Source organism: Esox lucius, chromosome 5 (assembly GCF_011004845.1).
Source record: "Esox lucius isolate fEsoLuc1 chromosome 5, fEsoLuc1.pri, whole genome shotgun sequence".
NCBI classification, from domain to species: domain Eukaryota; kingdom Metazoa; phylum Chordata; class Actinopteri; order Esociformes; family Esocidae; genus Esox; species Esox lucius.
In genome coordinates this window covers 7,126,948-7,152,225 of record NC_047573.1, presented here as the reverse complement: position 1 = coordinate 7,152,225, position 25,278 = coordinate 7,126,948, and the positions used below count along the sequence as shown (strand labels likewise).

The 25,278-nt window shown below is 42.6% G+C and overlaps 1 protein-coding gene across 6 annotated transcripts in view; it reads left to right on the top strand.

Moving 5' to 3' along the window:
- The window catches only part of wdr27 (WD repeat domain 27), an 83,005-nt gene that overhangs the window by 42,986 nt on the left and 14,741 nt on the right, over positions 1-25,278 (top strand). For 3 of the 6 annotated variants that reach the window (XM_010867373.4, XM_020046495.3, XM_010867388.4), the window contains 2 exons: positions 3,727-3,829; positions 11,551-11,649. In XM_010867373.4, coding sequence (XP_010865675.2) covers positions 3,727-3,829; positions 11,551-11,649 — 202 coding nt within the window. Of the gene's footprint in view, positions 1-3,726; positions 3,830-4,525; positions 4,567-11,550; positions 11,650-12,110; positions 12,655-25,278 lie in introns of those variants that run through there. The other 3 variants (XM_020046493.3, XM_020046492.3, XM_010867380.4) reach the window with 3 other exon arrangements.

Genomic DNA, 25,278 nt, shown 5'->3' with positions numbered 1-25,278 from the left:
TGCCCACACGCAATCGCTCTCTTTCCCTGTCTGTCCTACTGGCACTTCAGTTTCTGTGATGTTCTGCTTCGTAAGCCGTGCTAACCACTTGAGTAATCAGCGTTTCATTATTAGTCTGCAATCTCTTGTCCCTATACATGTCACTGTGTAAGCGGTTGTGGCATCCGCTGCATATCTAAACAATGAGACAGCAGTCCAGACACAGCAGGACGAAAAAAAATGAATCCCTCGAGATGTGCTGAGTGTTGTGATTATGGGCTTGGATTCTGGGTCTGGTGTGCCATTCTTCTTATTATTAATTATGATTTAAATGGAAAACCTGATCCTATTTCAGCACTCTAAAATGATTTGGGTTTACAGGCTCTGAACCTCACACGAGCAAGCTTTACAAAAATCCCTGTTTCTGCGGTGAAAGTGGATATCTAGCGGTCTGTTTCTGCTTATATGTTTTCATCTCAGAATATGCTGGAAACCCTATTCACAGTTAATTCACACGGTAGTGTAGCATTATATTTTGGAACTTCTTATTTTAAGAATTAATCAATAATAAAACAAGAATTTCGGCCCAACTCATTGTTAAAGAATTGTTGGCTAACAATTCTTTGTCCTAAAAGAACAACATGAACAACTGTTTAGTTTAATTACAGGACCGAATCATAAAAAGCTTTCACTTTAGAGATGGATATTCCACCTTTATAGTCGCCTGAAAATTCTATTCCAGTGGCTGAAATACTTGCTATGGGAGAGATCATCTCAACATTAAATATAGGAGGATGACTACACTGTCGTACACCTAGCTAGCTAGCCTCTGAGGATAGAAAGTGATTAATTGGTGGAATATTGGTTAGCATCAGCCATTTAGTGTCTTGGGGATTAGTGGTGATTACCTTGTTGATTCCATTGAGTGACTCAGAGGACCATGGTGGATTTAGTGAACCTATTGGCTCAGGCCCCGGAGAACCAGACCTACATTTTTATGTCTGGGTTAATCATCAGCAGCATGTCGTATTATAACACACACACACACACACACACAGAATTGTCATCACTCACAGAACGCTGGGAAGGGAAATTGTGTTGCACACGCTCAGTTCCTCCTCATCGTTGTGGTTTTCTCCTTCTGTTCATTGTCCTCCTCGTCCTGGTCTTTACTGCTCAGTCAAAACACTACCTTCACAAACTGACCTACGTTGTGGATCAAATGCCTGAACTGGCAAGATGGAGGACGTGCTGATCCTGAACATGGAAAGAATGTCTAATAGCTCCTAGGTCGTTGCTGTAGATTAGAAAAACTAGATCATCTCTAGCCTGTTTTATTTCTAACAGTAGGCCAACCTGTAGTCTGTTTTCCACTGTTGTTCATCTCTAGTCTGTGTTTCAGCAGTAGGTCATCTAGTCTGTGTTTCAGCAGTAGGTCATCTAGTCTGTGTTTCAGCAGTAGGTCATCTAATCTGTGTTTCAGCAGTAGGTAATCTAATCTGTGTTTCAGCAGTAGGTCATCTAGTCTGTGTTCCAGCAGTAGGTCATCTAATCAGTGTTTCAGCAGTAGGTAATCTAATCTGTGTTTCAGCAGTAGGTCATCTAGTCTGTGTTTCAGCAGTAGGTCATCTAATCTGTGTTTCAGCAGTAGGTCATCTAGTCTGTGTTTCAGCAGTAGGTCATCTAGTCTGTGTTCCAGCAGTAGGTCATCTAATCAGTGTTTCAGCAGTAGGTAATCTAATCTGTGTTTCAGCAGTAGGTCATTTAGTCTGTGTTCCAGCAGTAGGTCATCTAATCAGTGTTTCAGCAGTAGGTAATCTAATCTGTGTTTCAGCAGTAGGTCATCTAGTCTGTGTTTCAGCAGTAGGTCATCTAATCTGTGTTTCAGCAGTAGGTCATCTAGTCTGTGTTTCAGCAGTAGGTCATCTAGTCTGTGTTTCAGCAGTAGGTCATCTAATCTGTGTTTCAGCAGTAGGTCATCTAGTCTGTGTTTCAGCAGTAGGTCATCTAGTCTGTGTTTCAGCAGTAGGTCATTTAGTCTGTTTTCATCAGTAGGTCATCTTTAGTTTATTTGGTCAGCTGAAGGTAGTCTGGGTTGTACCAATGTTATTTGCTTTGTCATTTACAGTTGTGATCCAGTCCTCAAGTGTGCTTAATGTAGCTCCATTTACCCCCAACTGGTTTGGGTTAAGATGAAAGCAAGCCTTTCATGACCTTTGACTCCACAATGCCATCTTGTTTTGGAAACAAGTCATCATCACTGCAAGTCTAAGGTCAGTCTCTGTCTGGATGGATGGCGTCCAAACAATGGTATTCTCATCAACATGAACTTTAGCAGGCCTGTCAGGTCTTTACACTACATATGTATTGACCCTCCACCATCAACACTCTTTGAAGGTTTCTGTCCCTGTTAAGATACCAATCAAAAAGTTGGATCTCATTTTAGCATGTGAAAGTCCAGGACACACACACACACACACACACGCCAGGAGCAGCGAAAGCCCTGGTCCCAGTGATGTCCAACGCTGGCCCTCTGCAGAGAGCATGGCTCGGCTCAGTTCTCCAGTGGACCCAGCCGTCAGATGGTTAAAGCATTACACGCTGTCGCGAAGGAATAAGTGTAGCAGTCCTGTCAGCGGAGAAAAGGAGGGGCGACAGGTTGCCGTCCATCTGCTCATGTCTGTCTCCGGTGTTTCGTTTGGGTTGATAACCATTCCCTCAGTTCCCCGTCCTTTGTCTTGTGGAGCAAGTAATGCTCCGGGTCCATCTTCCACATTTCCAAACTGACGTCTGGAGAGTCCCTGTTGGTAGCAAAGCCAGCATTTGCCCTTTGATACTGATATATTTATTTATATCTGTCTTCACAACTCTTCTTTTTATCTATCTCTTTTAGTTGTCTCTTTGTGATGTCTCTCCCTCCTTTGTCTCAGCAAAGACCTCACCGCTATGGATTACACTATGGACTGGGGCTGATTTTGCACAACATATACATCTTTGCTGAAGGATACAATGTCACAACATTCATTAATTAAGGGCATAATTAATGACCTAATTATTTCCCTTTAAATCGAGCAGCATAGCTTTGAAGCTCTTTAACGATGTCCTCTTGTTTTTACTGTCATTCTCTTTAACGATGTCCTCTTGTTTTTTCTTGTCATTCTCTTTAACGATGTCCTCTTGTTTTTTCTTGTCATTCTCTTTAACGCTGTCCTCTTGTTTTTACTGTCATTCTCTTTAACGATGTCCTCTTGTTTTTACTGTCATTCTCTTTAACGATGTCCTCTTGTTTTTACTGTCATTCTCTTTAACGATGTCCTCTTGTTTTTTCTTGTCATTCTCTTTAACGATGTCCTCTTGTTTTTACTGTCATTCTCTTTAACGATGTCCTCTTGTTTTTTCTTGTCATTCTCTTTAACGATGTCCTCTTGTTTTTACTGTCATTCTCTTTAACGATGTCCTCTTGTTTTTACTGTCATACTCTTTAACGATGTCCTCTTGTTTTTACTGTCATACTCTTTAACGATGTCCTCTTGTTTTTACTGTCATACTCTTTAACGATGTCCTCTTGTTTTTTCTTGTCATTCTCTTTAACGATGTCCTCTTGTTTTTACTGTCATTCTCTTTAATGGTGTCCTCTTCTTTTTACTGTCATACTCTTTAACGTGTCCTTATGTTTTCATGGGTATTCTTTAAGGGGTCTACTTATGGTTTCATTAATTACGGGTGTTCCTCTGTTTTCCTCCATAGGTGTGTTCGGCGGTTCGAGAACCACGTGAACCGCTGTCATCCCTGCACAGCGGCATTCTCTCCCTGCGGACGGTTCATTGCGTCTGGATCCGAAGACAACTGTGTAAGTGATGAAGCTCCTTCCTCCTGCCCTGCCTCTCTCCTCGTTAACCTCTGTCTAGGGAACTAAATGAGTTGAGTCCCGCAGAGAATTGGAACCCCTAACCATTTTACCTAACCTTAAATAGTTTCAATCGCCCAATAATTTGAATATGTTAATCCACAGTGAAGGTGTTTCATGCTAACGTGGTAAAGGAGTTACATGAAACAGACAGACTATTCATGGAAATACTTTTTCTGAGACAGTCAAACTGGGAATGGTAAGCAGGAGGAATGCCTGGCATGGCAAGCTCCTCATTGGAGGTGGTAAATCAGTGGTAATTCCCAGTTGGGTCTGGTGTGAAGATATGTTTCAGTGATTCAGTGTGCACGGTGGTTCCACGTTAGTGCCTGTTCACTCATGTGAGAGGTCATCTGTGCACAACAGACTCAATGTACTACTGTACTATGCCTTCTCTTCCTTATATCTCCTGATAGAGAGAGATTCTCAGACAGAAATAACTTTTTTAATTCATATGCACTGCCATTCTGTGTTAAGCCAAGCAGCTTGCTAGATAACAAATCCTCTGCAGGATTCTGCTTAAGTTTATGTGTGTGTTGGCCTGGGGAAACCCTTCACGGAGTGAAATCTTTAGTTCTGGGACTGTGTATATTTTGGGAGACTACAAACTCTCTTAAATCACTGTTCTATCTTTATCAGAATCCAAGCTGCAAGATTTTCGAATTGACTACAGCCAAAAGGTAATGAGGGTAAAAAATGCATTCAAAAATGTGTGAATTCAACTTGATTGTTTCAGCTATAATTGTAATAATAATAAGCCGGTTTGTCGCTGTCACTCGCTGTGGCCTAATTCATGATCATGACCGTCGTTAGGATCACTCGTTGTGGCCTAATTCATGATCATGACCGTCGTTAGCATCACTCGTTGTGGCCTAATTCATGATCATGACCGTCGTTAGGATCACTCGTTGTGGCCTAATTCATGATCATGACCGTCGTTAGGATCACTCGTTGTGGCCTAATTCATGATCATGACCGTCGTTAGGATCGCTCCCTATGGCTCAATTCATGATCATGACCGTCGTTAGTATCACTCGCTGTGGCCTAATTCATGATCATGACCGTCATTAGGATCGCTCCCTATGGCTCAATTCATGATCATGACCGCCATCGTTAGGATCACTCGCTGTGGCTCAATTCATGATCATGACCGTCGTTAGGATCACTCCCTATGGCTCAATTCATGATCATGACCGCCGTCGTTAGGATCACTCGCTGTGGCTCAATTCATGATCATGACCGTCGTTAGGATCACTCGCTGTGGCCTAATTCATGATCATGACCGTCGTTAGGATCACCCGCTGTGACACCGTGGCGTGCTGCTGGAGGTTCAGGTGTGTAGTACTATAATGTACATCTCATTACTAAGACAGGGTAGAGTATGGAGCTTGGTTCTGCAGTGCTAATGCACATTACATCACAGTCTGTTTTTCCCATTATGGACACCTTCCCAGGTTAAACCGGCTCCAGCCACATCTGACATCAGAAAAGGTCTTCCCTGTTCTCTGTCTACACAAAAGACTGCATGACAGCTCTCTGCCCGTCATGGATTTAAAACGGGTGGAAACCCAAAGACAAATGCTTACCCCAATCCTGTGCCTTCTAATCCATTATGGGAAGTATGAGACACAAAGGGAGTTATGGAATTGGGAAACATAACTTCAAAGGCCAAAACACACACGGGTGCAACACACACACGCACCTCAGATCTTTAACGCATGCCGACGCAAAGTGGTTTATTCCTGGACGGTAGAGGTCACAGACACAGATTCGTTGTCACATTCTATTTGCTCTATTGTCTTCCTCTCTCTTCTACTTTTTTTTTGAGCTGTGTCTGTCTTTTCTCTTGCCCTGCGAGTAAATCTTATCTCTGGTCTTCCATTGAGCAGCTGCTTTGAGTTTAGCATTGATCATCTCCAAGCCCGGTGCCAAGCCAGCGGCAGAACTGTCACAACAATTCATCTCTCCCCAGCGTCGCTTAGTGGAACTTGGAACCTCTGTGGTTGTCGAGCAACCAGCGACATCAAGCTGAGCGTTCTGTTTACCTTCACAGTAGGTGACTGAGCAGTAAAACAGAACCCTGAATGGAACAGAGCACTAGAACTGATCTGTGTAGCTGTCACAGCAGTTCATCGCTCCCAACGTGTCCACAGAGTTTTATAGTAGTCCTGTTTACCTGCCTTTAAGGCCAGTGAACAATAAATAAAAAGTGCAGTACATTGAACAGTGAACTGAAAAATAATATAGTTGATGAACTTAACAAACATTTCTCTTTGAAGCTGATTATAACGGAGCACTAAATATTATTATTCAGTGTACATTACCTTTAGATCAACACCCCCTTAAGATTTCTCTGATTTTGTTTTGTCTGTGCTTCAGCCTTTCAATTATTTAAATTTTCCCACACATATCTACACAACATATTCCATGCTTTTAAGGCGGAGAGCAGTAGGTTTTCTACCATAACTTTTTTTGTGTATTGCTCCAATAATTTTCCCTTTTATTTTCACATGTGCCTACATCTCTAAAGACGAGGAACATCCCCATAACGTGATGCTGCCCCCAAATTTTCCCAAATGTCTGGTTGGGTTTGCTATTTCCATTTAGGCCCAAACATGTCTCAGACCAAAATTTTCCTGAGTGTTTATTGTCATACTTTAAAGATCATTCAAAACGGGCTTGCCTCTCTACCATAAAGGCCGGATTTATGGAGTGTTTGGGATATTGTAGTCACATGCATGCTTTGACCAGCCTTGGCAATAAAAGCTGTCTACTCTCACCAATATATATAACCATGGTTCTAATTAAAATTCCAGTTACTTTTAGCTAACTCCCAGTGCTGACATTTATGTCTTAATGAGAGTAGAGGTTTTCTTCTGGGAACACATCCATATAGCATGTTGGCATGAAGGTTTCTAATTGTAGTTTTGGTGACCCCCAGATTTAACCAACTTCAGCAATTCTCCTTGGGTCCTCTTCCAGGCAGGTTTCTCTCTCACTCACATCAAGTGATTTCAATTTCTTAATTATTGCCCCAAGAGTGGAGATTAGTATTTTCTAGGCGTGTAACAATTTTGTTTATTACCACTGGCCAATTCATATGTTGGTAGATAAAAAATTGAGTTTGGCATGTCTGAAACAGGAAGGACAGCTTTATTAGTTCATAATTCTCCAGATATAAATGGAAGATACTTCTATATTATAGTTTGGTTCATAAAAATTCCTAGCTGTAGCAGTTATCTCGACATGTTTTTGAGCAATTTCTTTATATATGATGCATGATTTTATATTTGAACAAATTCTTACCAGAATTAAAGGTTAGATTTCTCGTATTTTAAAATTAAGATTTACCATGGTAAACATTAATGACATTATGTTCTTTTATTTTATTTCATTCCTGTATCAGTTTATTCATTTGATTTGTTACCATATGTATGTTTTTTTTTTTATGTATAAAAAAAAACTGAAGATGATTATTTTCACTGTGCATGTATTTCATGCTCCTGGCTTCTAAATACACATAATTTTGAAACACATAAAATTGATGGATTGCTTCCACCAGTTAAATTATTTATGGACCCAACTTGTTGAAGAGCCACACATTCATTTAACTTAAAAGGGGATAAAGCCTTATGAAGAGTTAGACTGATTGATTAGTCAGGCAGACAAGAAGGTCAATCACACTCAACTTAAAATCTATAGGTCAAATGTTAGTTACAGAAAGTAAGGTCCCACAAGCCATTAAAACATCTCAGCCCAAGAGCCCATCTAAACAGTCCAGTCATTTAGCTTATTTCAGATGGCTTATTTTAGATGGATATATAGCACCTGCGAGGTTTGTTAATAAGAAACCCAGACTTTAAACTATGTGAGTTTAATGGTCATTTGTCCAAGTGTAAATCTTACACTGCTTTTGCAGGTCAGAGTCAAGACTCTTTCACCTCACTCAAAGATATATATATCGGTAATATAACCAGGCATGCATGTTCTTTAGCCAAATCTATGTGCCAGGTGACTTGATCGACGGTTTCCACTGATTTTTGTTTGTTTACTTATAAACTCAGGATTGTTAGTTATATACCTTGAATGATCTGTATCTAACAGCCCATGTACCAATGTTTAGATAAAGATGAGCCACTTGTTTACTGTCTAGTCTGGGCTGCTGCTGTTTACAATGATGACTAAGTGTAAAACGTGGTAGTTATATCAAATCAATTCACCAAGGCCACGACCCACACAATCTCACAATAAAAAATTTGAACTGGTTAGGATAAGCGATTGAATATCCCTTCCTGCCATACAGTTTATGAGATGGTTAAGATAATACGAGATTACCAGATTGCAAAAAAAGTCAGCTGTAGGACTCGGTTAAGCAGCTCTGGTCCTTGAAGGCTGACCCAGTTCTATTTTTAACCAGGGACTAATTCAGAATGTTTATGCCAGACAAGCGCTGTCAACTAGCAGGTGCAAACAAAGTCCACAATAATCCACTCTATCAATGCGTTTTATGTTTGAACATAGCTGCAAAACTAATTTGCTTCTGGGACATTAACCTTGTATGACTGGACTATATATATCTCTTACTTAGTTCATTACTTACTTGGCTCTAAACTTAGCTTTAAACTTTAGTTTAAAAGGAATTGATTGCTACATCAATTTAACTTCAACACTGACTTACTGGACTTATTCCTTTTTCAGGGATTTTATTCCAAAAGACCTGAACGTTGTATCTCTACCTTCAATCCATTCGTTTTTAGGGGAGGACATACAATCTCCTGTCCCCATGAAGCTTGAATTCGGCCTTTTCCCCCCATTTCAGATGTAGCAGTTTTGTTGAGGCGTACTTGTTTTAATTACTTTTCCAGGCTATTCAGTGTCAAACTGCCTCTGTAAGAGATCCAAGCATTTTTGGAAGACTCCCTTCTCCCTTTCTGGCTCTCCTTCCTATCCTCTGCTGTGTGTTTGGTGAAAGCAGTGGAATAATATATGAATGCTGATGGTTGTTGGATTATTAATTGCGGGGACTCGTCTCGGCGAAGCAACACAGGTTTCAGACCGTCTCCTTTGAGAGTGGACGTTTCCAGGAATGTCTTGGCATCCAGCAGGGCCTATACGACGCATCTTATTTGTGACTGCCCTGAGAGTACCATACGCCAGAGGCATTTGTATTTGTCTTCGTATTTCACAAGACGGTCATAGAAAAAGAACTTCCGAAAAAGAATGTTGTGATCACCCCTGCCGCTTTTCCCCAACCCCAAAAGACTACCTAGGAAGAACCTACATCAAATGTAAAGGAGATGAGAATCCCAATGTGGTTCCATCTGCTAATGCTATTGAATCACCGTGGAACACTAGAACATGGCTGTTATCTGATGGCTTTAGGATACGTCAGCATTCAGCATGCATGCCTGGACCAAAGCTGGACTGTAGCTTTAAGTTCAGGTGAGAGGGCTCCCGTGTGGTAGGGAAAGTGAAGGAAAGACAAGCCCTGCAGAGCCTCCGTTTAAATAGCTTTCCGAGCTCCGTTTGTCATCCAATTTGTAATGTTAGCCACCAGCCATGACCACCGGGTGACTTTCAAATGAATCACTCCATTGGACGCAGTCTGTCGTCTTAATTACTGTGGTGAGTGAATGTGTATGAGACTGCATGTCAGAGGTCAGCAGTGGTCTAGCGGTGGGGTATGCACATTCCAGGCGTGTTGAATTTAGCTACTAGACTGACCATCTGAACTCGGACCCTGCACATGCAGCGAGTTTCCCGATACACGGTTGCCAAACCCTTCTGTAGGTCGCTGAGCGTCATACACAGCCTTCCGTCATGGCCTCATTGTGACCTACAGCTGAATCGATCCATGCCACTTCACCCTTACATTGTTCTAGTGGTTTTCTGTGAATGAGATGTGCATGTCTTCAGGACAAGGAAGTGTGGTGGAGCCTTAGCGGCTCGACGCACCACTCCAATCTGGAGGGATTGAGTTGAAAGCGTAAGTCAAATTTAAGTTGTACCTTTAGTTCATATGGCAAAGAAATTAAATGGATCCCCTAATTGGAGACCCAGACACTGTTGCCATGTTAAGACGTTCGAGCCTACTGATTAATGTCGTTGTCACACGTTGAACTCCCAAGGTGTGTTCTTTTGGGCCCCTACTACTTCCAGAGGTGTCCCCTACACATTCCAGAGGTGTCCCCTACACATTCCAGAGGTGTCCCCTACACATTCCAGAGGTGTCCCCTACACATTCCAGAGGTGTCCCCTACACATTCCAGAGGTGTCCCCTACACATTCCAGAGGTGTCCCCTACACATTCCAGAGGTGTCCCCTACACATTCCAGAGGTGTCCCCTACACATTCCAGAGGTGTCTTTTCTTTTCCTTTTCTGGGCCCCTAATACAACTGTTGCCTCAGGCTGGACTGAGGCAAAATGCAGGGCCAGATCACCCCTGTGTTGAGGCTGGACTTGAGCCCCTACTGAGGTTTCCAACTGCCTGATGTAATCCTCTGGTCTGGCTGTATGCACATTTTTTCATGGGTATAATTCAGGATAATTTTCCAGAATGGACAAAGCTCTTTGAACTTCATCAGTAGGGATGGCCTTTCTAGTAGAGATACTCTAAGGTTCAAGCCCTGTAGCCTAGGCTGTAGCATTCTGTTTCTGGACCCTTTCTATCACAGTCTGTTGACTTGAATAGAGATTACCATTCTGAGAATTCTATTTTTGTGGCTTTATTTGTAGCTCTGCATCTCTGAGCAGGTATGGAAGGGTCCAGGGAGAGCTAGCCATGGCCATTTTTGGGGAAGCCTAATAAAATGCAGCTGTAGGAATCTGATGAGTCGTCATCTTCTAACAAACATCCAAACATCTGGTTTTATCTGTGTTCATAGCAGATGGCCCACCAACCTCATCCATCCTTACCCCGTCCTCATCCATCCTCCCCCTGTCCTCCCCGTCCGTCCTCCACTTCTTCGTTCTCCTCTCCCTCTGTTTTTCACTTCTCTTTAATTTTCTACTTTCCAAAATGGTTTTGAAAATTGGAAAATATTGTTTCTTTCTCCTCTGTAATATTTTCCACACTGCGAAACCTTTTTTTGCTTTCGTTCGTCAGGCTGTTGTTGGAGAAGACCCCAAACACTGATCCTATCCTTACAGATTATACAAAACAATGTAATATCTTAAAACAATTTTGCATTGGCATCTTTTCCACAGCATCCAGATTTTCTTTGAAGTTTCATTAGTTGCCGTATACATCAGAGGGTTGACATCAGCTGCCAGTTTATTTAACCAAAACGTGTAATGTCCTGTACCCACTTGACATGCTGCGTTCCACCGCTGGCTTGTCTCTGAAGCTAAGCAGGGTCTGTCCTGGCCGGTTCCTGGATGGGAGACCAGATGCTGCTGGAAGCGCTTGTGGAGGACCAGGAACTCTTCCCTCTCTAAATAGCTAATCCCAGTGCCCGAGGGCTGTACCCAGCTGCCTGATTTCGGATGATACACCGAACGGGTGTCTGGAATCCCATGACACTGATCGTAAGAGTGGGCGTTGCTAACCCCGTTGTCCTGGCAGCGTTTCCATTCTGGCCCGATACCACCATGCCCTATCTTCCACAGCTTACCCAACCAGGCAAACTAAATAAGTGAAAGGCCTCTTTTCTCCTCTCTGCAGGCTTACATGTATGACGTCCGCAGCTCCAGCTATCTTCGGAAACTCCAGAGACACTCAAACACTGTCCTCAATGTGACCTTTAATCCTGCTACGCCTGAGGTGAGGATTGGCAAAACACATCCTAAAAACGACATTGTCTCTCGTCCGCATTCTGCACGATTGTCTTTTTCACTGGTCTGTCTTCCTTTGGAATGTATAAACAGCTCTGGAAAAAATTAAGAGACCACTGCACCTTTATCTTTCCTTTCCAAAACAGTTGAAAAAGAAAGTTTGAGTGAGGAACAGAAGCGTTCAATTTGCAGTGGTCTCTTAATTTTAACCCTTTTGTTCCTCACTCAAAACCTTCCCTTTCAACTTTTTTGGAAAGGAAAGAAAAAGGTGCAGTGGTCTCTTAATTTGTTAAGCAGTCTCTTAAGCTGTATAGTCGTATAAACCTCCAGTTCACTCTTTCCCTCTATGGCTCAGGGTTTCCTTGGTCGTATCTCCCTTCACCCTCTCTCATGTTGTCTAATAGAAGTGTCCATTCAGACTCAATGTATTCGGGGTGATGCGTTTCCCAGACCTAGATTGAAGTCGGCCCCTGGATGGTTTATTTGGGTGTCCTGCTCCCCTCAGTCTGGGCCCTCCAGTCCATCGGATATTGTACACAACCTCAGAGTCCAGCCGTGTCTGTCCTGACTGATTGTAAAAACACACCGTGACGTCTCCTGCTGGATCCCACGACAAACACCCAGGATTACAGGCCCGTGTTCAAATGACATTTCCTAACTGTCCAATACTTTGGCTGAATTCTGACTGGACGTGAGAAGTTGAATTGAAATTGAGCTTTGCAGACTGATGAACATGAGACGTTGACTTCGCTTTGAAATTCACTGATGGGAATTTTCCATGGATGTCCTGAGTGAAGCGTTGCATATGTAGTTTCCTGTGGATGACAGGTTTGTGCTAGCCTGGCTGAGGCCACATACGTTCCCGACAGCAGGGGGAGCTGTGCTTCGCTGGTCTGGTCAGGAGCCTATTAGAACAGCTGTGTTCACTTAGAAAATGTGTATTATGATTAGCTCTTATCTGCGCAAGCTTCCTCATCCATTTGAATAAGGCAAATATTTTGAAAGTAAACATGACAGTTTCGTTACATGCTTTAGCTGTAATTGAGATCATGATTGGTTCGATTTGAAATGGGGATATCCACTGAGACATCTGTCCTCTGACCTCTTTTTCTTTTGATACAGTGTTGATCATCTTATCTATTGCTACAGATAAATGTAAGAATATCGTAGAACATTTGTAATTCTTATACCATTTCAAATTTTCCTTTCATTTATTTCTCTTTTCCTTTCTCTTTTCTTGTGCCTATAAAATCCCATCACTCACATTAATGCCCTAATACCCCCCCCCCCCCCATTTCCTCCCCTCTTCCTGTCTTGTATTCCCTCTGTGATCTTTACTCCCTTCTCTCACCCATTACACGCAACTGGAGAAAGAAACTGAGAACAACCTCTCCTGCTATCCATAATTTACTGGCACGGTTAGTTTTCTTTCTTATCAAACTGCCTTTTCAACCAGATTGTATTTTCCAGTACCTACATGCTGGAAAAGAAGGCGATGGGTGAGAGGAGGAAGGATCACGGAGGGTGTTAGACAGGAAGAGGACTGGAGACGGGGGGAGGTTTTGACGTGAGTGGTGGGATTTTATAGGGGACAAGAAAAGAGAAAGCAAAAGTAAATTAAAGGTGAAATTAGAAATGATGCAATTTGCACCTCCCTCCACTGGACCCCCTGGGCTCCGACGAACACTATTTAAACCCATGTCTGTGCACCTCTTGTGTGGCTTCCACGGAATGGAGGACAAATGAGTGAGCAGTATAGATCCGCTAACCCACACTTTGGATTGGTTTTCCTGAGCCTCCGTAAGGAGAGGCATGCAGGGGCTGAGGGGAAGTGAAATCCAGTAACCCCTCACCGTGCCTGGGATTGGGGGTAGGGAATCCAGCCTGGTAGCCTGGACTGGGATTTCGATGTTGAATCTGCAGAGTGTAGTGAGTGTGTACCTGTGTGCATGTGCGTGCGCGTGTGCGTGCATGTGTGTGTGCGTGTGTGTGTGTCCTGAGAGAACACTCCGGGCCGTAGCACTGGCCTTTCCTACCTGTCAGTCAACACACTCTCCGACTACTTGGCTTCCTGTCGCTCCACTTCAGGGAGGCACTTTTACTTTTTCCTCTGTTCTGTTTAGTCCATCAGAGCAAGGCCTATTTTCAGTGGCCCATTTCTGGGTTCTCTCTAATCCTAACGCATATCGAAACACACCAGGGTTGAATGGGGAGTAAGCTCCTTACATTTGGCCTTTTTGCTCATCTGATTGTGAAGCTGTCACTGTAAGTGTTGCTCTTGTTGGCTAGCCACCCTGGGCATATTTGTCCACTCAGAATAATTCAAGCATCCCAAAACTGCACTAATCATTCGTGGTCTTACTGTAGTTGGATATGGTTACAGTGCTGCCAAGTTGTTTGTTTGCTCAACTTAATGTTTAATGTGTTTTAAATGGTAACAGTTGTGTGCATTGTAATGGATACATTACCAGAATCAGAACTAATACTGCCGCAGACCTTTAGATATACTCCCTTTCCTCAGGACTCTTTCTCTTAACCAGTCCTTTTAACTTCCTAACATCTCAACTAGAATTTGACCAGTGACAGGTGAAGCACTTAGGAAGTTGTTTCATAAGCTTTTTTGCTGAGACTAGTACAACATTAATTTGTTCTTGTCTTAAAATGGACTTTGTAATATGTTTCTGATAAACATGAACTGCAGATAAATGTTTCCATTATTTTATATTATAGGATGTATTATCAGTGATTACAGAAGCTGTTTTTATGTGAGTACTGCAGTCAGTTGTGGTATAATCCATGAATTAACAGGTATCTGGAGGAGGTTGGGCTCCAAGGGGAAGGAATCAGACTCACAGGTGATTGGAACATGATAAATAGATCCACATAAGTATTATGGAGTGTGGAAACACATCCACATCATGTAGAGCACCTGATATGGAGGTAAAGCCCGAAAAGGCTGCTAGATCAAAACCCAGAGCCCACAAGAGCTGTACTTTTTCTTCTTGAGAAAGGGGGGTGATACTAATGTGGCTTAGTTAATTGGAAGGATGGTATTCTGGACTACTCCTGAACAAAAAAAGCTATTTGAAGTACAGTGAGGGGGGAAAAAGTACTTGAATCCCCTGCTGAGTCTTTACTTTTAATGGTTGGTTTATTTGAACAGTGAGAGACAGAATAACAACAAAGAAATCCAGAAAAATGCATGTCAAAAATGTTATAAATTGATTTGCATTTTAATGAGTGAAATAAGTATTTGATCCCCTCTCAATCAGAAAGATTTCTGGCTTCCAGGTGTCTTTTATACAGGTAACCAGCTGAGATTAGAATCACACTCTTAAAGGGAGAAATCCTGCAGCGCCCGCAAGGTCCCCATGCTCAAGAAAGCACATGTACAGGCCCGTCTGAAGTTTGCCAATTAACATCTGAATGATTCTGAGGGAAACTGGGTAAAAGTGTTGTGGTCAAGATCGAGCTCTTTGGCATCAACTCAACTTGCCGTGTTTTGGGGAGGAGGAATGCTGCCTATGACCCCAAGAACCCCATCCCCACCGTCAAACATGGAGGTGGAAACATGATGCTTTGGGGGTGTTTTTCTGCTCAGGGGACAGGACAACATCACTGCATCAAAGGGACGATGGACGGGGCCATGTACCATCAAATCTTGTGTGAGAACCTCCTTCCCTCAGCCAGGGCATTGAAAATGGGTCGTGGATGGGTATTTCCAGCATGACAATGACCCAAAACACACAGCCAAGGCAACAAAGGAGTGGCTCAAGAAGCACATTAAGGTCCTGGAGTGACCTAACCAGTCTCCAGACCTTAATCCCATAGTAAATCTGTGGAGGGAGCTGAAGGTTCGAGTTGCCAAACATCAGTCTCGAACCCTTAATGACTTGGAGAAGATCTGCAAAGAGGAGTTGAACAAAATCCCTCCTGAGATGTGTGCAAACCTGGTGGCCAACTACAAGAAACGTCTGACCTCTGTGATTGCCAACAAGGGTTTTGCCAGCAAGTACTAAGTAATGTTTTGCAGAGGGGTCGAATACTTATTTCACTCATTAAAATGCAAATCATTTTCAAATAAACCTACCACAAAAATTATAGACTGATCATTTCTTTGCCAGTGGGCAAACATACAAAATCAGCAGGGGATCAAATACCTTTTTCCCTCACTGTAGTAGTTTCTCCATTGAAATTTTTTTTTTGTCCATTAATAGTCTCCTCATTATAGCTTTTCCTTGTCATTGACAGTACATGGGAAGATCATAGAGATTAATTACAATCAGTGCCTCCTAGCTGCTAGCTACACCAGTACCTTCTGGACAGCAGGGATCTGGCCCTGTTCTCTTCTGGACCAGAGGACAGTGAGTGACTGAGTGGGCTATCTTTTAAAATGAGTGGGTACCAAAGGACCGTTGCAGACATGAAATTAAGCTAAGTCTAGGCAGAAAGCCATTCGTGGTTCGGATTCAAGTCTCTTGAATTGTCATTATAGAGGAAGTTAAAAGTTAAAAGCAACAGTGTTACAACGTGAGGCCAAAGCCCTGTCAATGACTTGGCCAACAACTCCTACAACTCCAAAAAGCATTCCCAAAATGAAACACAATGTTGTCAATGTCTTTATAATATCCTCCTGAGACCTGCAAAGCAATATTGTCCCTTTGTGAACAGCCCTCTCAACATCAACCCTCTCTCCCTTGTATCAGGGGGTCTTAAAGATTTTCTTCTGTACTTGCATTGGATGGGAAGTCGATTTGGCCCTGTGTTTTTAAAGGCACATGCATGGGCTACTGCAGTATGGTTCTTCTCTCTTGTCAATTATTCTTCTTTGCTTGGAAACTTTTTTAAATGACCTGATTACCGTGAATCTGTAGAGAAAAAAACACTTGGTTTTTCGCTCTCCCCTGTCTCTCCTTCACTGTCCCTGCTAGCTTTCCTTCCTTCTCGGTCTCTACTGTCTACGACTCTACTGTCTACGACTCTACTGTCTACGACTCTACTGTCTACGACTCTACTGTCTACGACTCAGTCTACTGCTGGAAGAGGACAGCTAATATATACATGGCTTTTCACTATAGACAAAGGAAAAATGGAAAATAGGCGGCTGAAAAACCAGTGTTTATGGCTATTCTTCATATAATGCGAAGAAGTTAGTCTAATAAATTTGTTTGATTATGTTCAAATTCATTAGCCATGGAAAACTGTCTACACGGCGAATGGCACTGTATACTTTGTCTTACAACCTATGTCATCATGTGAGTTGCAAAGTCGTTGGCTGTTGCGGTTAAAAGAATATATGCTGTTTGTACCACACTCCGTCCATGTCTGTGTAGCACGCTTCCCATCATTTCCTGAAGTTGACTGAGTATTACATGTCTGTAGTTGTGTCTCTTGGCTTGTCTTCCTAGCTTTGACTAGCATGGATACTCTATGTCAACAATTTCACCATATTCACCCTACAGTGCTGTGCACTAATTTTAACCAAAGCCCTATGAGTCTTAGTTAGAAATAGTGCACTACATAAGAAAATAGGGTGTGGTTTGGGACACAGTGGGGCAAATCCCTGTGGTGGAGTTAGCCATAGTAAGATGTTGAAGTGCGATCAATCTTCTCTTAGCGATCCCATTTGGGACATTTATAATCTACCTGGCTTGTGCGTTTAAGTGAGGGAACAGGAGAAAACATGGTCTATCACAAGCTGCTTTGGCCCAGTCTCTCAATCCTTTTGTGTTTTTACCCAGACATCTAGGCCACATAAATAATCATGCACACTTGATTATTAGTTGATTAAGCAGTGTACAGTTTATCTAAAACATTTGCGGTTGCCTGAGAGGAGTTTTGGGAAACCCTGTTCTAAGATTGGCCTCCCAATATGCTTCCAGTTTTCTGTTTCTGGCTCTACATGTACTGTATTTTTTGCTTGTTTCAGGCTAGACTGAGGTGTTAATTCAGGCAGTTATTTTTGTCCTAGTTTTTGTTTTTATCAGTCTACTAAAACTCTGGCTAACTTAGCCTGCTGTAATTGGACAAAGCTATCTGAATGAGTGCATGAGAGGAAGCATAAACATTTGCAAATACTGAAATTTCTAATGATATTAGTCTGTAATTACTCATTCTGTTTTCCATTGAATAAATAATGTTTAGGCTACCTCTAACATTTATCATGTGCACATTCAGGGAGCATTGTGTGTCTAAAATAACAAACGTTGTCCAGAGATTTGGTAGACTGATAACAGCGAAGAAGACAAAAACAGCCACCAAAATGAACATTGCCTAAATGCTCAGATGTAATATTCATAATCAATTCACTTAGTGTTCTTAGTGGTCTGTCTGTTTGCTTGCCTATCTGTCTTTCTTTCTCTTAATCTCTCATTTCTATGTCTTTTTCTCTTCCTGAAATGTGTGTCCTGGCTTGGCAGACAGGTTTGTATCAGCATGACTAAATTGAGAGAACACAATGCACAACCATTCATCACTGTGGTTGAATGCGTGCAAATATCAAAACAACAGGCCAGGAAAGGGTTTTGAAGTGGGGGATGATGTTTTTTGGTGAAGAACATGTGGTTTTTATAGTGGAATGTTCATGTTATGGTTGTGGTTATGTAGGACTATCTGGGGCAGTGAGGTCATCAACATTGTGTAGGTTTATCTGGGGCAGTGAGGTCATCAACATTATTTAGGTTTATCTAGGGCAGTGAGGTCATCAACATTGTGTAGGTTTATCTAGGGCAGTGAGGTCATCAACATTGTGTAGGTTTATCTAGGGCAGTGTGGTCATCAACATTGTGTAGGTTTATCTGGGGCAGTGAGGTCATTAACATTGTGTAGGTTTATCTAGGGCAGTGAGGTCATCAACATTGTGTGGGTTTATCTAGGGCAGTGAGGTCATCAACATTGTGTAGGTTCATCTGGGGCAGTGAGGTCATCAGCATTGGGTAGGATTGTCTGAGGCAGTGAGGTCATCAACATTATGTAGGTTTATCTACGGCAGTGAGGTCATCAACATTGCAGTGTGTGTATCTCAGTCAGTGGTTTGGGCTTGACTGTCTCGGTGGGGAATAGGAGTGGCACAAGTTCTACATCAAATAAACATGAATCCACTGACACAGAGAGCTTGGCAAGTCTGATGAACGATCATCTCCGTAGGTCACCATGCCATTGTTCTTCTGAACCTGCGGTTAATGCCTGATTGGGTGTGGTAGGGAGTAACGTCCCAAGCCTTACCCAGTACGTCATATGTAAGCTACAGCATGAAACAGGGACACGGAATCCCATCAAATGGATAGGGAGATGTGTTCCAGTCAGAACATCTGAAACAAAACAACACAGGAAATTGTTAACAGACCAAGCGAACGGAGCATCCTTCATGGCCAGCGTTGGTATGGGGTTTGACACCCAAATCTGAGACAAGAAATGCAACAAAAATTCAAGGACTAATCCCTGTTTTTCTGACTGGGATTTTCGGTCTGGCTGCACCTGCTGCTCACTTTTGTGGAATGAGCGACTGATGGGAACGATTCATTACCGCTGAGTGAGTGCCGGCCATGGCACTGGGTCGGGTCAGCCAGGCGTCGTGTCCAGACTGAAAGCACCCGTTATTATTTCTTTGGCGTGTGTCCCATGACAGTTGGAGCCCACTAGAGGGAGAAGGTTCTGGTTTAGGACTCGGCGGTACTGGTCTTTCAGTCATGACCCTGTTGGGCAGACGTTCAGTATACAGGAACCGTTGTCTCATTTTTCATTGTTTGCCTCCTCTGTACCCCCCACCACCACGCTCTCTTTGTGATGATCCACAAAAGGCTGTGATGTGCTCATCTGGCACATCTAGACCGCACTGCTTCTAATTAACGTAGACATTTGGTTGATCTAATGTTTGGCCGTACTCTGTGTATTTCATCCTTTTATGTTTTGTGGGACCGACGACCAGAAGTGTAAATGAGTGAGCGATTACGGCATCAGTGTTGAATAATATATAATATGGACGCCTCATTGAGAGACTTGCAATCCAAATAAAGGTGACACCTGATCCTGGTTGCATATTGCCCATCTATAGCTTTATGCCTCTAAAACTATAAGCCCACAGTATTCACATGCTTTTACGGTATTTTACATGCATTTTCTTGATTGTTTACACACGTTTGCTGAAACTTTGGCCCATTTTCCCAAAACTCTAAACACAAAATGCTCATCTCTACAATCTCTACATTCTAATTCTCTTTCCACAATGTTTTTTGGCATCAAAATGACACACATCATATGAATAGATTTGACCACCAACCAACAACACACTGATGTGCTCAACACGAAACATTACTATGAATATCCTGTCAGTGGGCTTATGTCTTGCATTGTCGGTGTTACACTGTAGCCGGTTAAGAAATATTGTTACAGTAATGTATACCTACTCAGATATACATAAATAAACACACAAATGCAATACAGTTACAAAAACATTGTCATTTAGTTCCAAAATGTATTTTTGAACACTTTTTGAACACTTGTGTTTTGTGTGTAAAACGTTCTATACCCAACAGGAGAAAACCAGGAAAAACATCCAGTAAGATAGTGTTTTCTGTGCAAAATGAAAGTGGCTCATTCTTTCAAAACCCTAAACACAAAAAGACAAAAACACATGCACTAATGTAAGAAAATAAATTAGGCTACATCCTGCCTCCTATTTTGGTCTGGCCACAGCACCTCATCTACATCACAAGTGATGTTCTCCCTGGCTAAAAAGCGGGGAAAGAAGCTTCTGGAATGACGGATCCAGCCACCGAAAGCCCCCACGTCAACTTGACCACATGCCTCCTCCATGGCCTGGAGAAGAGGCATGCGTGCGAGGGGATGGCGGTCATAAACCTTCCATCGCCGTGCCAAGATAAACTCAATTGGGTTTAGGATTGAGGAATATGGTGGGAGGTATAGAACAATAAATTGTGGGTGGTCAATGTATAGTAAGGGGGATGAAGTTTAACCCCTTTTATTGCTAGTCAGTGGACAGGTAGGAACATCTGTGGAAGAGAATCTATAACAATCTGACTCCATATTGTTTGTGAACATACACAATCATAATATGCTAGAGTGTACATGTGTGTGTATGTAGGTGTGTGTACCTATATCAGTTAGCATAAGCGCCCATAAAGTGAAGGTTGTTTAGCACGAACCATACAGTAAAACTTACCGCTTAGTACACTACAGTATACACACATAAAGAGCATAGTGTAGATGGAGGTAACTTAGTGGTTAGTACACTACAGTTTACACACATAAAGAGGATAGGGTAGATTGTAGGTGCCTTAGTGGTTAGTACACTACAGTATACACACATAAAGAGCATAGTGTAGATGGAGGTAACTTAGTGGTTAGTACACTACAGTTTACACACATAAAGAGGATAGTGTAGATTGTAGGTGCCTTAGTGGTTAGTACACTACAGTATACACACATAAAGAGGATAGTGTAGATTGTAGGTGCCTTAGTGGTTAGTACACTACAGTTTACACACATAAAGAGGATAGTGTAGATGGTAGGTAACTCAACAGTTCTCATTTCTGAATGTATGAATGATGTATGCATGATGATGTGTAGCGGCTCCGGTTGGGCTGAACTCAGCCTCCCTCATACTCAAACCATGGTTGAGCACAAGGTCAGCCAATGTGGCCCAGATCATCATCTGAGACAACTGTCCTTCCTCTTCCTCCTACTTCTTTCACTCCTTGACATCTAGCTCTTGCTTCACTATTGACTTCCGTTTTCCACTGAAACAGGAGATCTCATTCTGTGACCTTCTGTAGTGCTAAAGCTCTGGGGCTGTATTCACAAAACATCTTAAGACTAAAAGTACCTCCTAACTTGCTGATTTAGGAGTAACTCTTAAAAACAATGGGCGGGTCAGTCCTAACTTCAGGACTCCAAATATTTTTGGCTAAAAGTATTTCATAAAGCGTTTTAGCCCTAACACCATCTCCTAAATCTGTGAGAAGTTAGGAGTAGTCAGGAGGACACCTAAGTCACTAAGACCAGGTCACTAACAATCCTAAAAGGGCTGCTGCCGGGAATCCGCCTCGTAATCAGGTCGACGTTTTAGAAACATTTATTGAGACTGAGCTTTTTAAAAGGTATCGCCTTAATTGCGAGGGTATTAATTGCGATGATGTACTTCTGAGTCAGATGTCTGTAGAATATTGCATCAAACAATAAATGCCCTCTCCAGACCCCATATCGTCCAACAAGTCATTCGGTTTCCTCGTGATGTTCGCCAGTTTCAAAGAAACACAGCCGACTTCATGGCCATAGCTCGACCACCCGGTGTAGTTGGGGCTATAGATGGGACACACATTATTCATCAAATATGCACGCTTTAATGAATGCACACAGAGAAGAATGGATGGATCCAAGCTCAGACCGCAGGACATTTATTTGGGAGTAGCAAAGGTATATAAAGGGACAGGCTGGCACTAAGTCAAAGGGCAGGCAGAAGGTTGGTAACCGGGTATAAATGTAGACTATAAGGCGAAGTACAGAAGAGGATAATCCAGAGAGGTGGTCAGGCTGGCTGTTAATGACCCAGCTAAATAGTAGCTGCCAGAGGAGGAGGGAGAGCACAGGTGAGTGGTATTTCGGTGATTAGTACTCTGTGATGTACTAGGTGATTGGGATCTGCTGCGAGGGGTGAGTTCAAGGGATTTGGATCTGCTGTGAGGGGGGAGTTCAAGGGATTTGGATCTGCTGTGAGGGGGGAGTTCAAGGGATTTGGATCTGCTGTGAGGGGTGAGTTCAAGGGATTTGGATCTGCTGTGAGGGGTGAGTTCAAGGGATTTGGATCTGCTGTGAGGGGTGACTTCAAGGGATTTGGATCTGCTGTGAGGGGTGAGTTCAAGGGATTTGGATCTGCTGTGAGGGGTGAGTTCAAGGGATTTGGATCTGCTGTGAGGGGTGAGTTCAAGGGATTTGGATCTGCTGTGAGGGGTGAGTTCACCAGCCTGGTTGGAAGGGCGAGGATGAGAGGTGGGGGCCAACCTTACAAACTCATTTCTTTATGAGCTGCCAGACGTGTAAGAGGCTGACAGTCAGCTGAACATTTCTTGACTAGTCAGTTATCATTCTTAGTTTCATGTTTAATCAGTGACACTTGGCCTACATTTTTATTTGAACATCTTTATTTCAATATTATGACTTCTCCCCATTCCTTAGTAAAAGTTGGTAAGCAGCTTTGTGAATAGGTTTTAACAGGGAACTCTTAGCTAGGAGCATTTAGTGGTGTTTAGGAGTCCTCCTAGTGGTAAGATAAAATGTTTTGTGAATACGGCTCCAGATTTGTCAGTGAACAATTCAGCAACTAGTGTTTACACCTGTGAGGAGTGGGTGTTGCCAATTGGTGTATAGAGCTTGGGATTGTGATTGCTATTGCTTTCCAAAGGGACTAAAGATATTTAAATTTTGAATGTTGTGCCTAATCTAGAGAATTGTGTGTTGTGTTTTGCAAAAAGTGTGATGGAGAATTGAAAACTGAGTGCAAAGCAGGAATTGTGTCTACAATTTTGGAGACTTGGTTTAGAGATTTGGTACATGGGTATTTCTGTGATTGCGTTTCAAGTTTGAGTTGTTGAGTGTAAACAATTGGGGAAAAACTGTAAAATACTATCACTTGAGTCATTATTTTAATGGCTGTTATCAGGGTGTGAAAAAATATTTATTCAATAAAGGAGTAAGGAGAAACTGTTACAATTTCCGCCCTTCAAAAACCAACCTCTCCAACACGTGCTTTACTCTCCATCTGTTCTCCAGGTGGAACGCTATCCAACATACCGGCCTGTTGCTCAATAATGACAGATCTCAGCTCTCAGCCTCACTGTCATTGTTCGATGGTAAACTCCTGTAGGTTTTTAGAGGGGCATACCTCTGTAAAATTGTACTCTGCCTCCTGTTTAGGATCCAAATCAGCTACCATAAAAGCCCCCCCTACCTCGCAAGTGCCTGTCTAGTTACTTGTCTTGTTTTGATAATAGAACTTTACACACACGGAGTGGAGACTTGCCCAGTTCTCTGCATTGCATACTCTCTGTTCCCTTCGCTCAGGCGAAGTGTCTTCACACACTCACGGCAGCTGCCGGTGACCATAGCAACACAATTAACAAACAAATATTGCTGTGGGAAAAGTGAATTGCGATATAACCGTGTGAGCGTGAATGAAAACCTGACGGCTTGTGTTAGTTTCCTGAGCTGTCTGGGCTTGAGACCGGAAGACTTGCGTTAGCTTCCCGAGTACTGTTATGGGACCCCAGAAACCTGAGACATAGCGTCCGGGCGTTCCCTTCCAGCCGATTACCTCTCTCTTTACTTCTAGTCTTTCTGCTTGGCCTCCTGTCCCAGATGCCTTTTAAATCAAATTACATGTGTTGCTATCACTAGGCTCACATGGACAGAACAGCCAACACAGAGAAACTAGCCACTGGTGTTTTAAGTTCAGTAGCACAAGGTTAATGGGTCAGTCGTGACTTGAGATATGGAACTCTGGGGGCCCTTCGTGCTGTTTGGTTCACAATGCCAAAGCCTTTAATGATACCAGTGAATGCTGATGAGCCTATGTTCCAGAACCGCTGCGGACCTTCAGGCCTGCCTGGCTGGGTGGATTAATGTTGCCCTGGCGATGACGATATCAGCTCAGTGTGTCGTCAATAGCGATTGTGTTCCGAAGCTGAAATCCGGTCCAGATTGCAATGGATTTTACAATTTTAAAGCCAAATTCGAAACATTAGAACATCATAACCAGCTGTCAAGAACCATTGTTATGGACTCATTCAGTCAGACTAGAGAAATTGTCTCTGGGGTCCAGACCAGCTGCCTGTAATGTGTGGGTTTTGTCCTCACTCGATGAAGAACAGCAAGGTGTTGATATTTTTCATTCCAGTTGAGAGATTACAAATGAAAAATCTGTTCTTAGTGTATGGAGCCAGATTCTGCATTGCTTTTCTCTGTGTGGACAGGGGACTGATTACCTTGCTAGGACATGCATTGACTCAAATGTAATTGACTCGCATGTACACCAACAAAAACTGTGACCTGAGAGGTGGTCCTCTGGTCTGAGCCACTGCCTCTGGCCCACAAGTACTGGTGTAGCATGGGTTGGAATCTGGCCCACATGTACTGCTGTAGCATGGGTTGGAATCTGGCCCGCATGTACTGCTTTAGCATGGGTTGGAATCTGGCCCACATGTACTGCTGTACTGACTTGGTATGGAAATGATAAAAGCTTTGTCATATTGTGTGCTCATGAGCAACACAATGTTTTGTGTTGTTAATTATGTTGTTTATTAGAACCCATACTACACCAGTACATGTTCATCTGAGTCAGTGGCTAGAACACTTAAACGCCCTAAGCCACCAGTTCTGCCATTTTATTAAATCCATGTTTTATGATGTCAGTTTTGGTTATGATGTTGGATTCAGTTATGATATACTTTGAGGTCAGCTTCAGGTATGTTTTGTGATGCCAACTTCAGTCATGATGTTTTTGACATCAGCTTTAGTTATGTTTCCAATGAAACCGTGAACAATGTTCTGAACCAGGTGCACCTCTACTGGGATTACGATCATTTACGTTTCATAGATGTTTCAA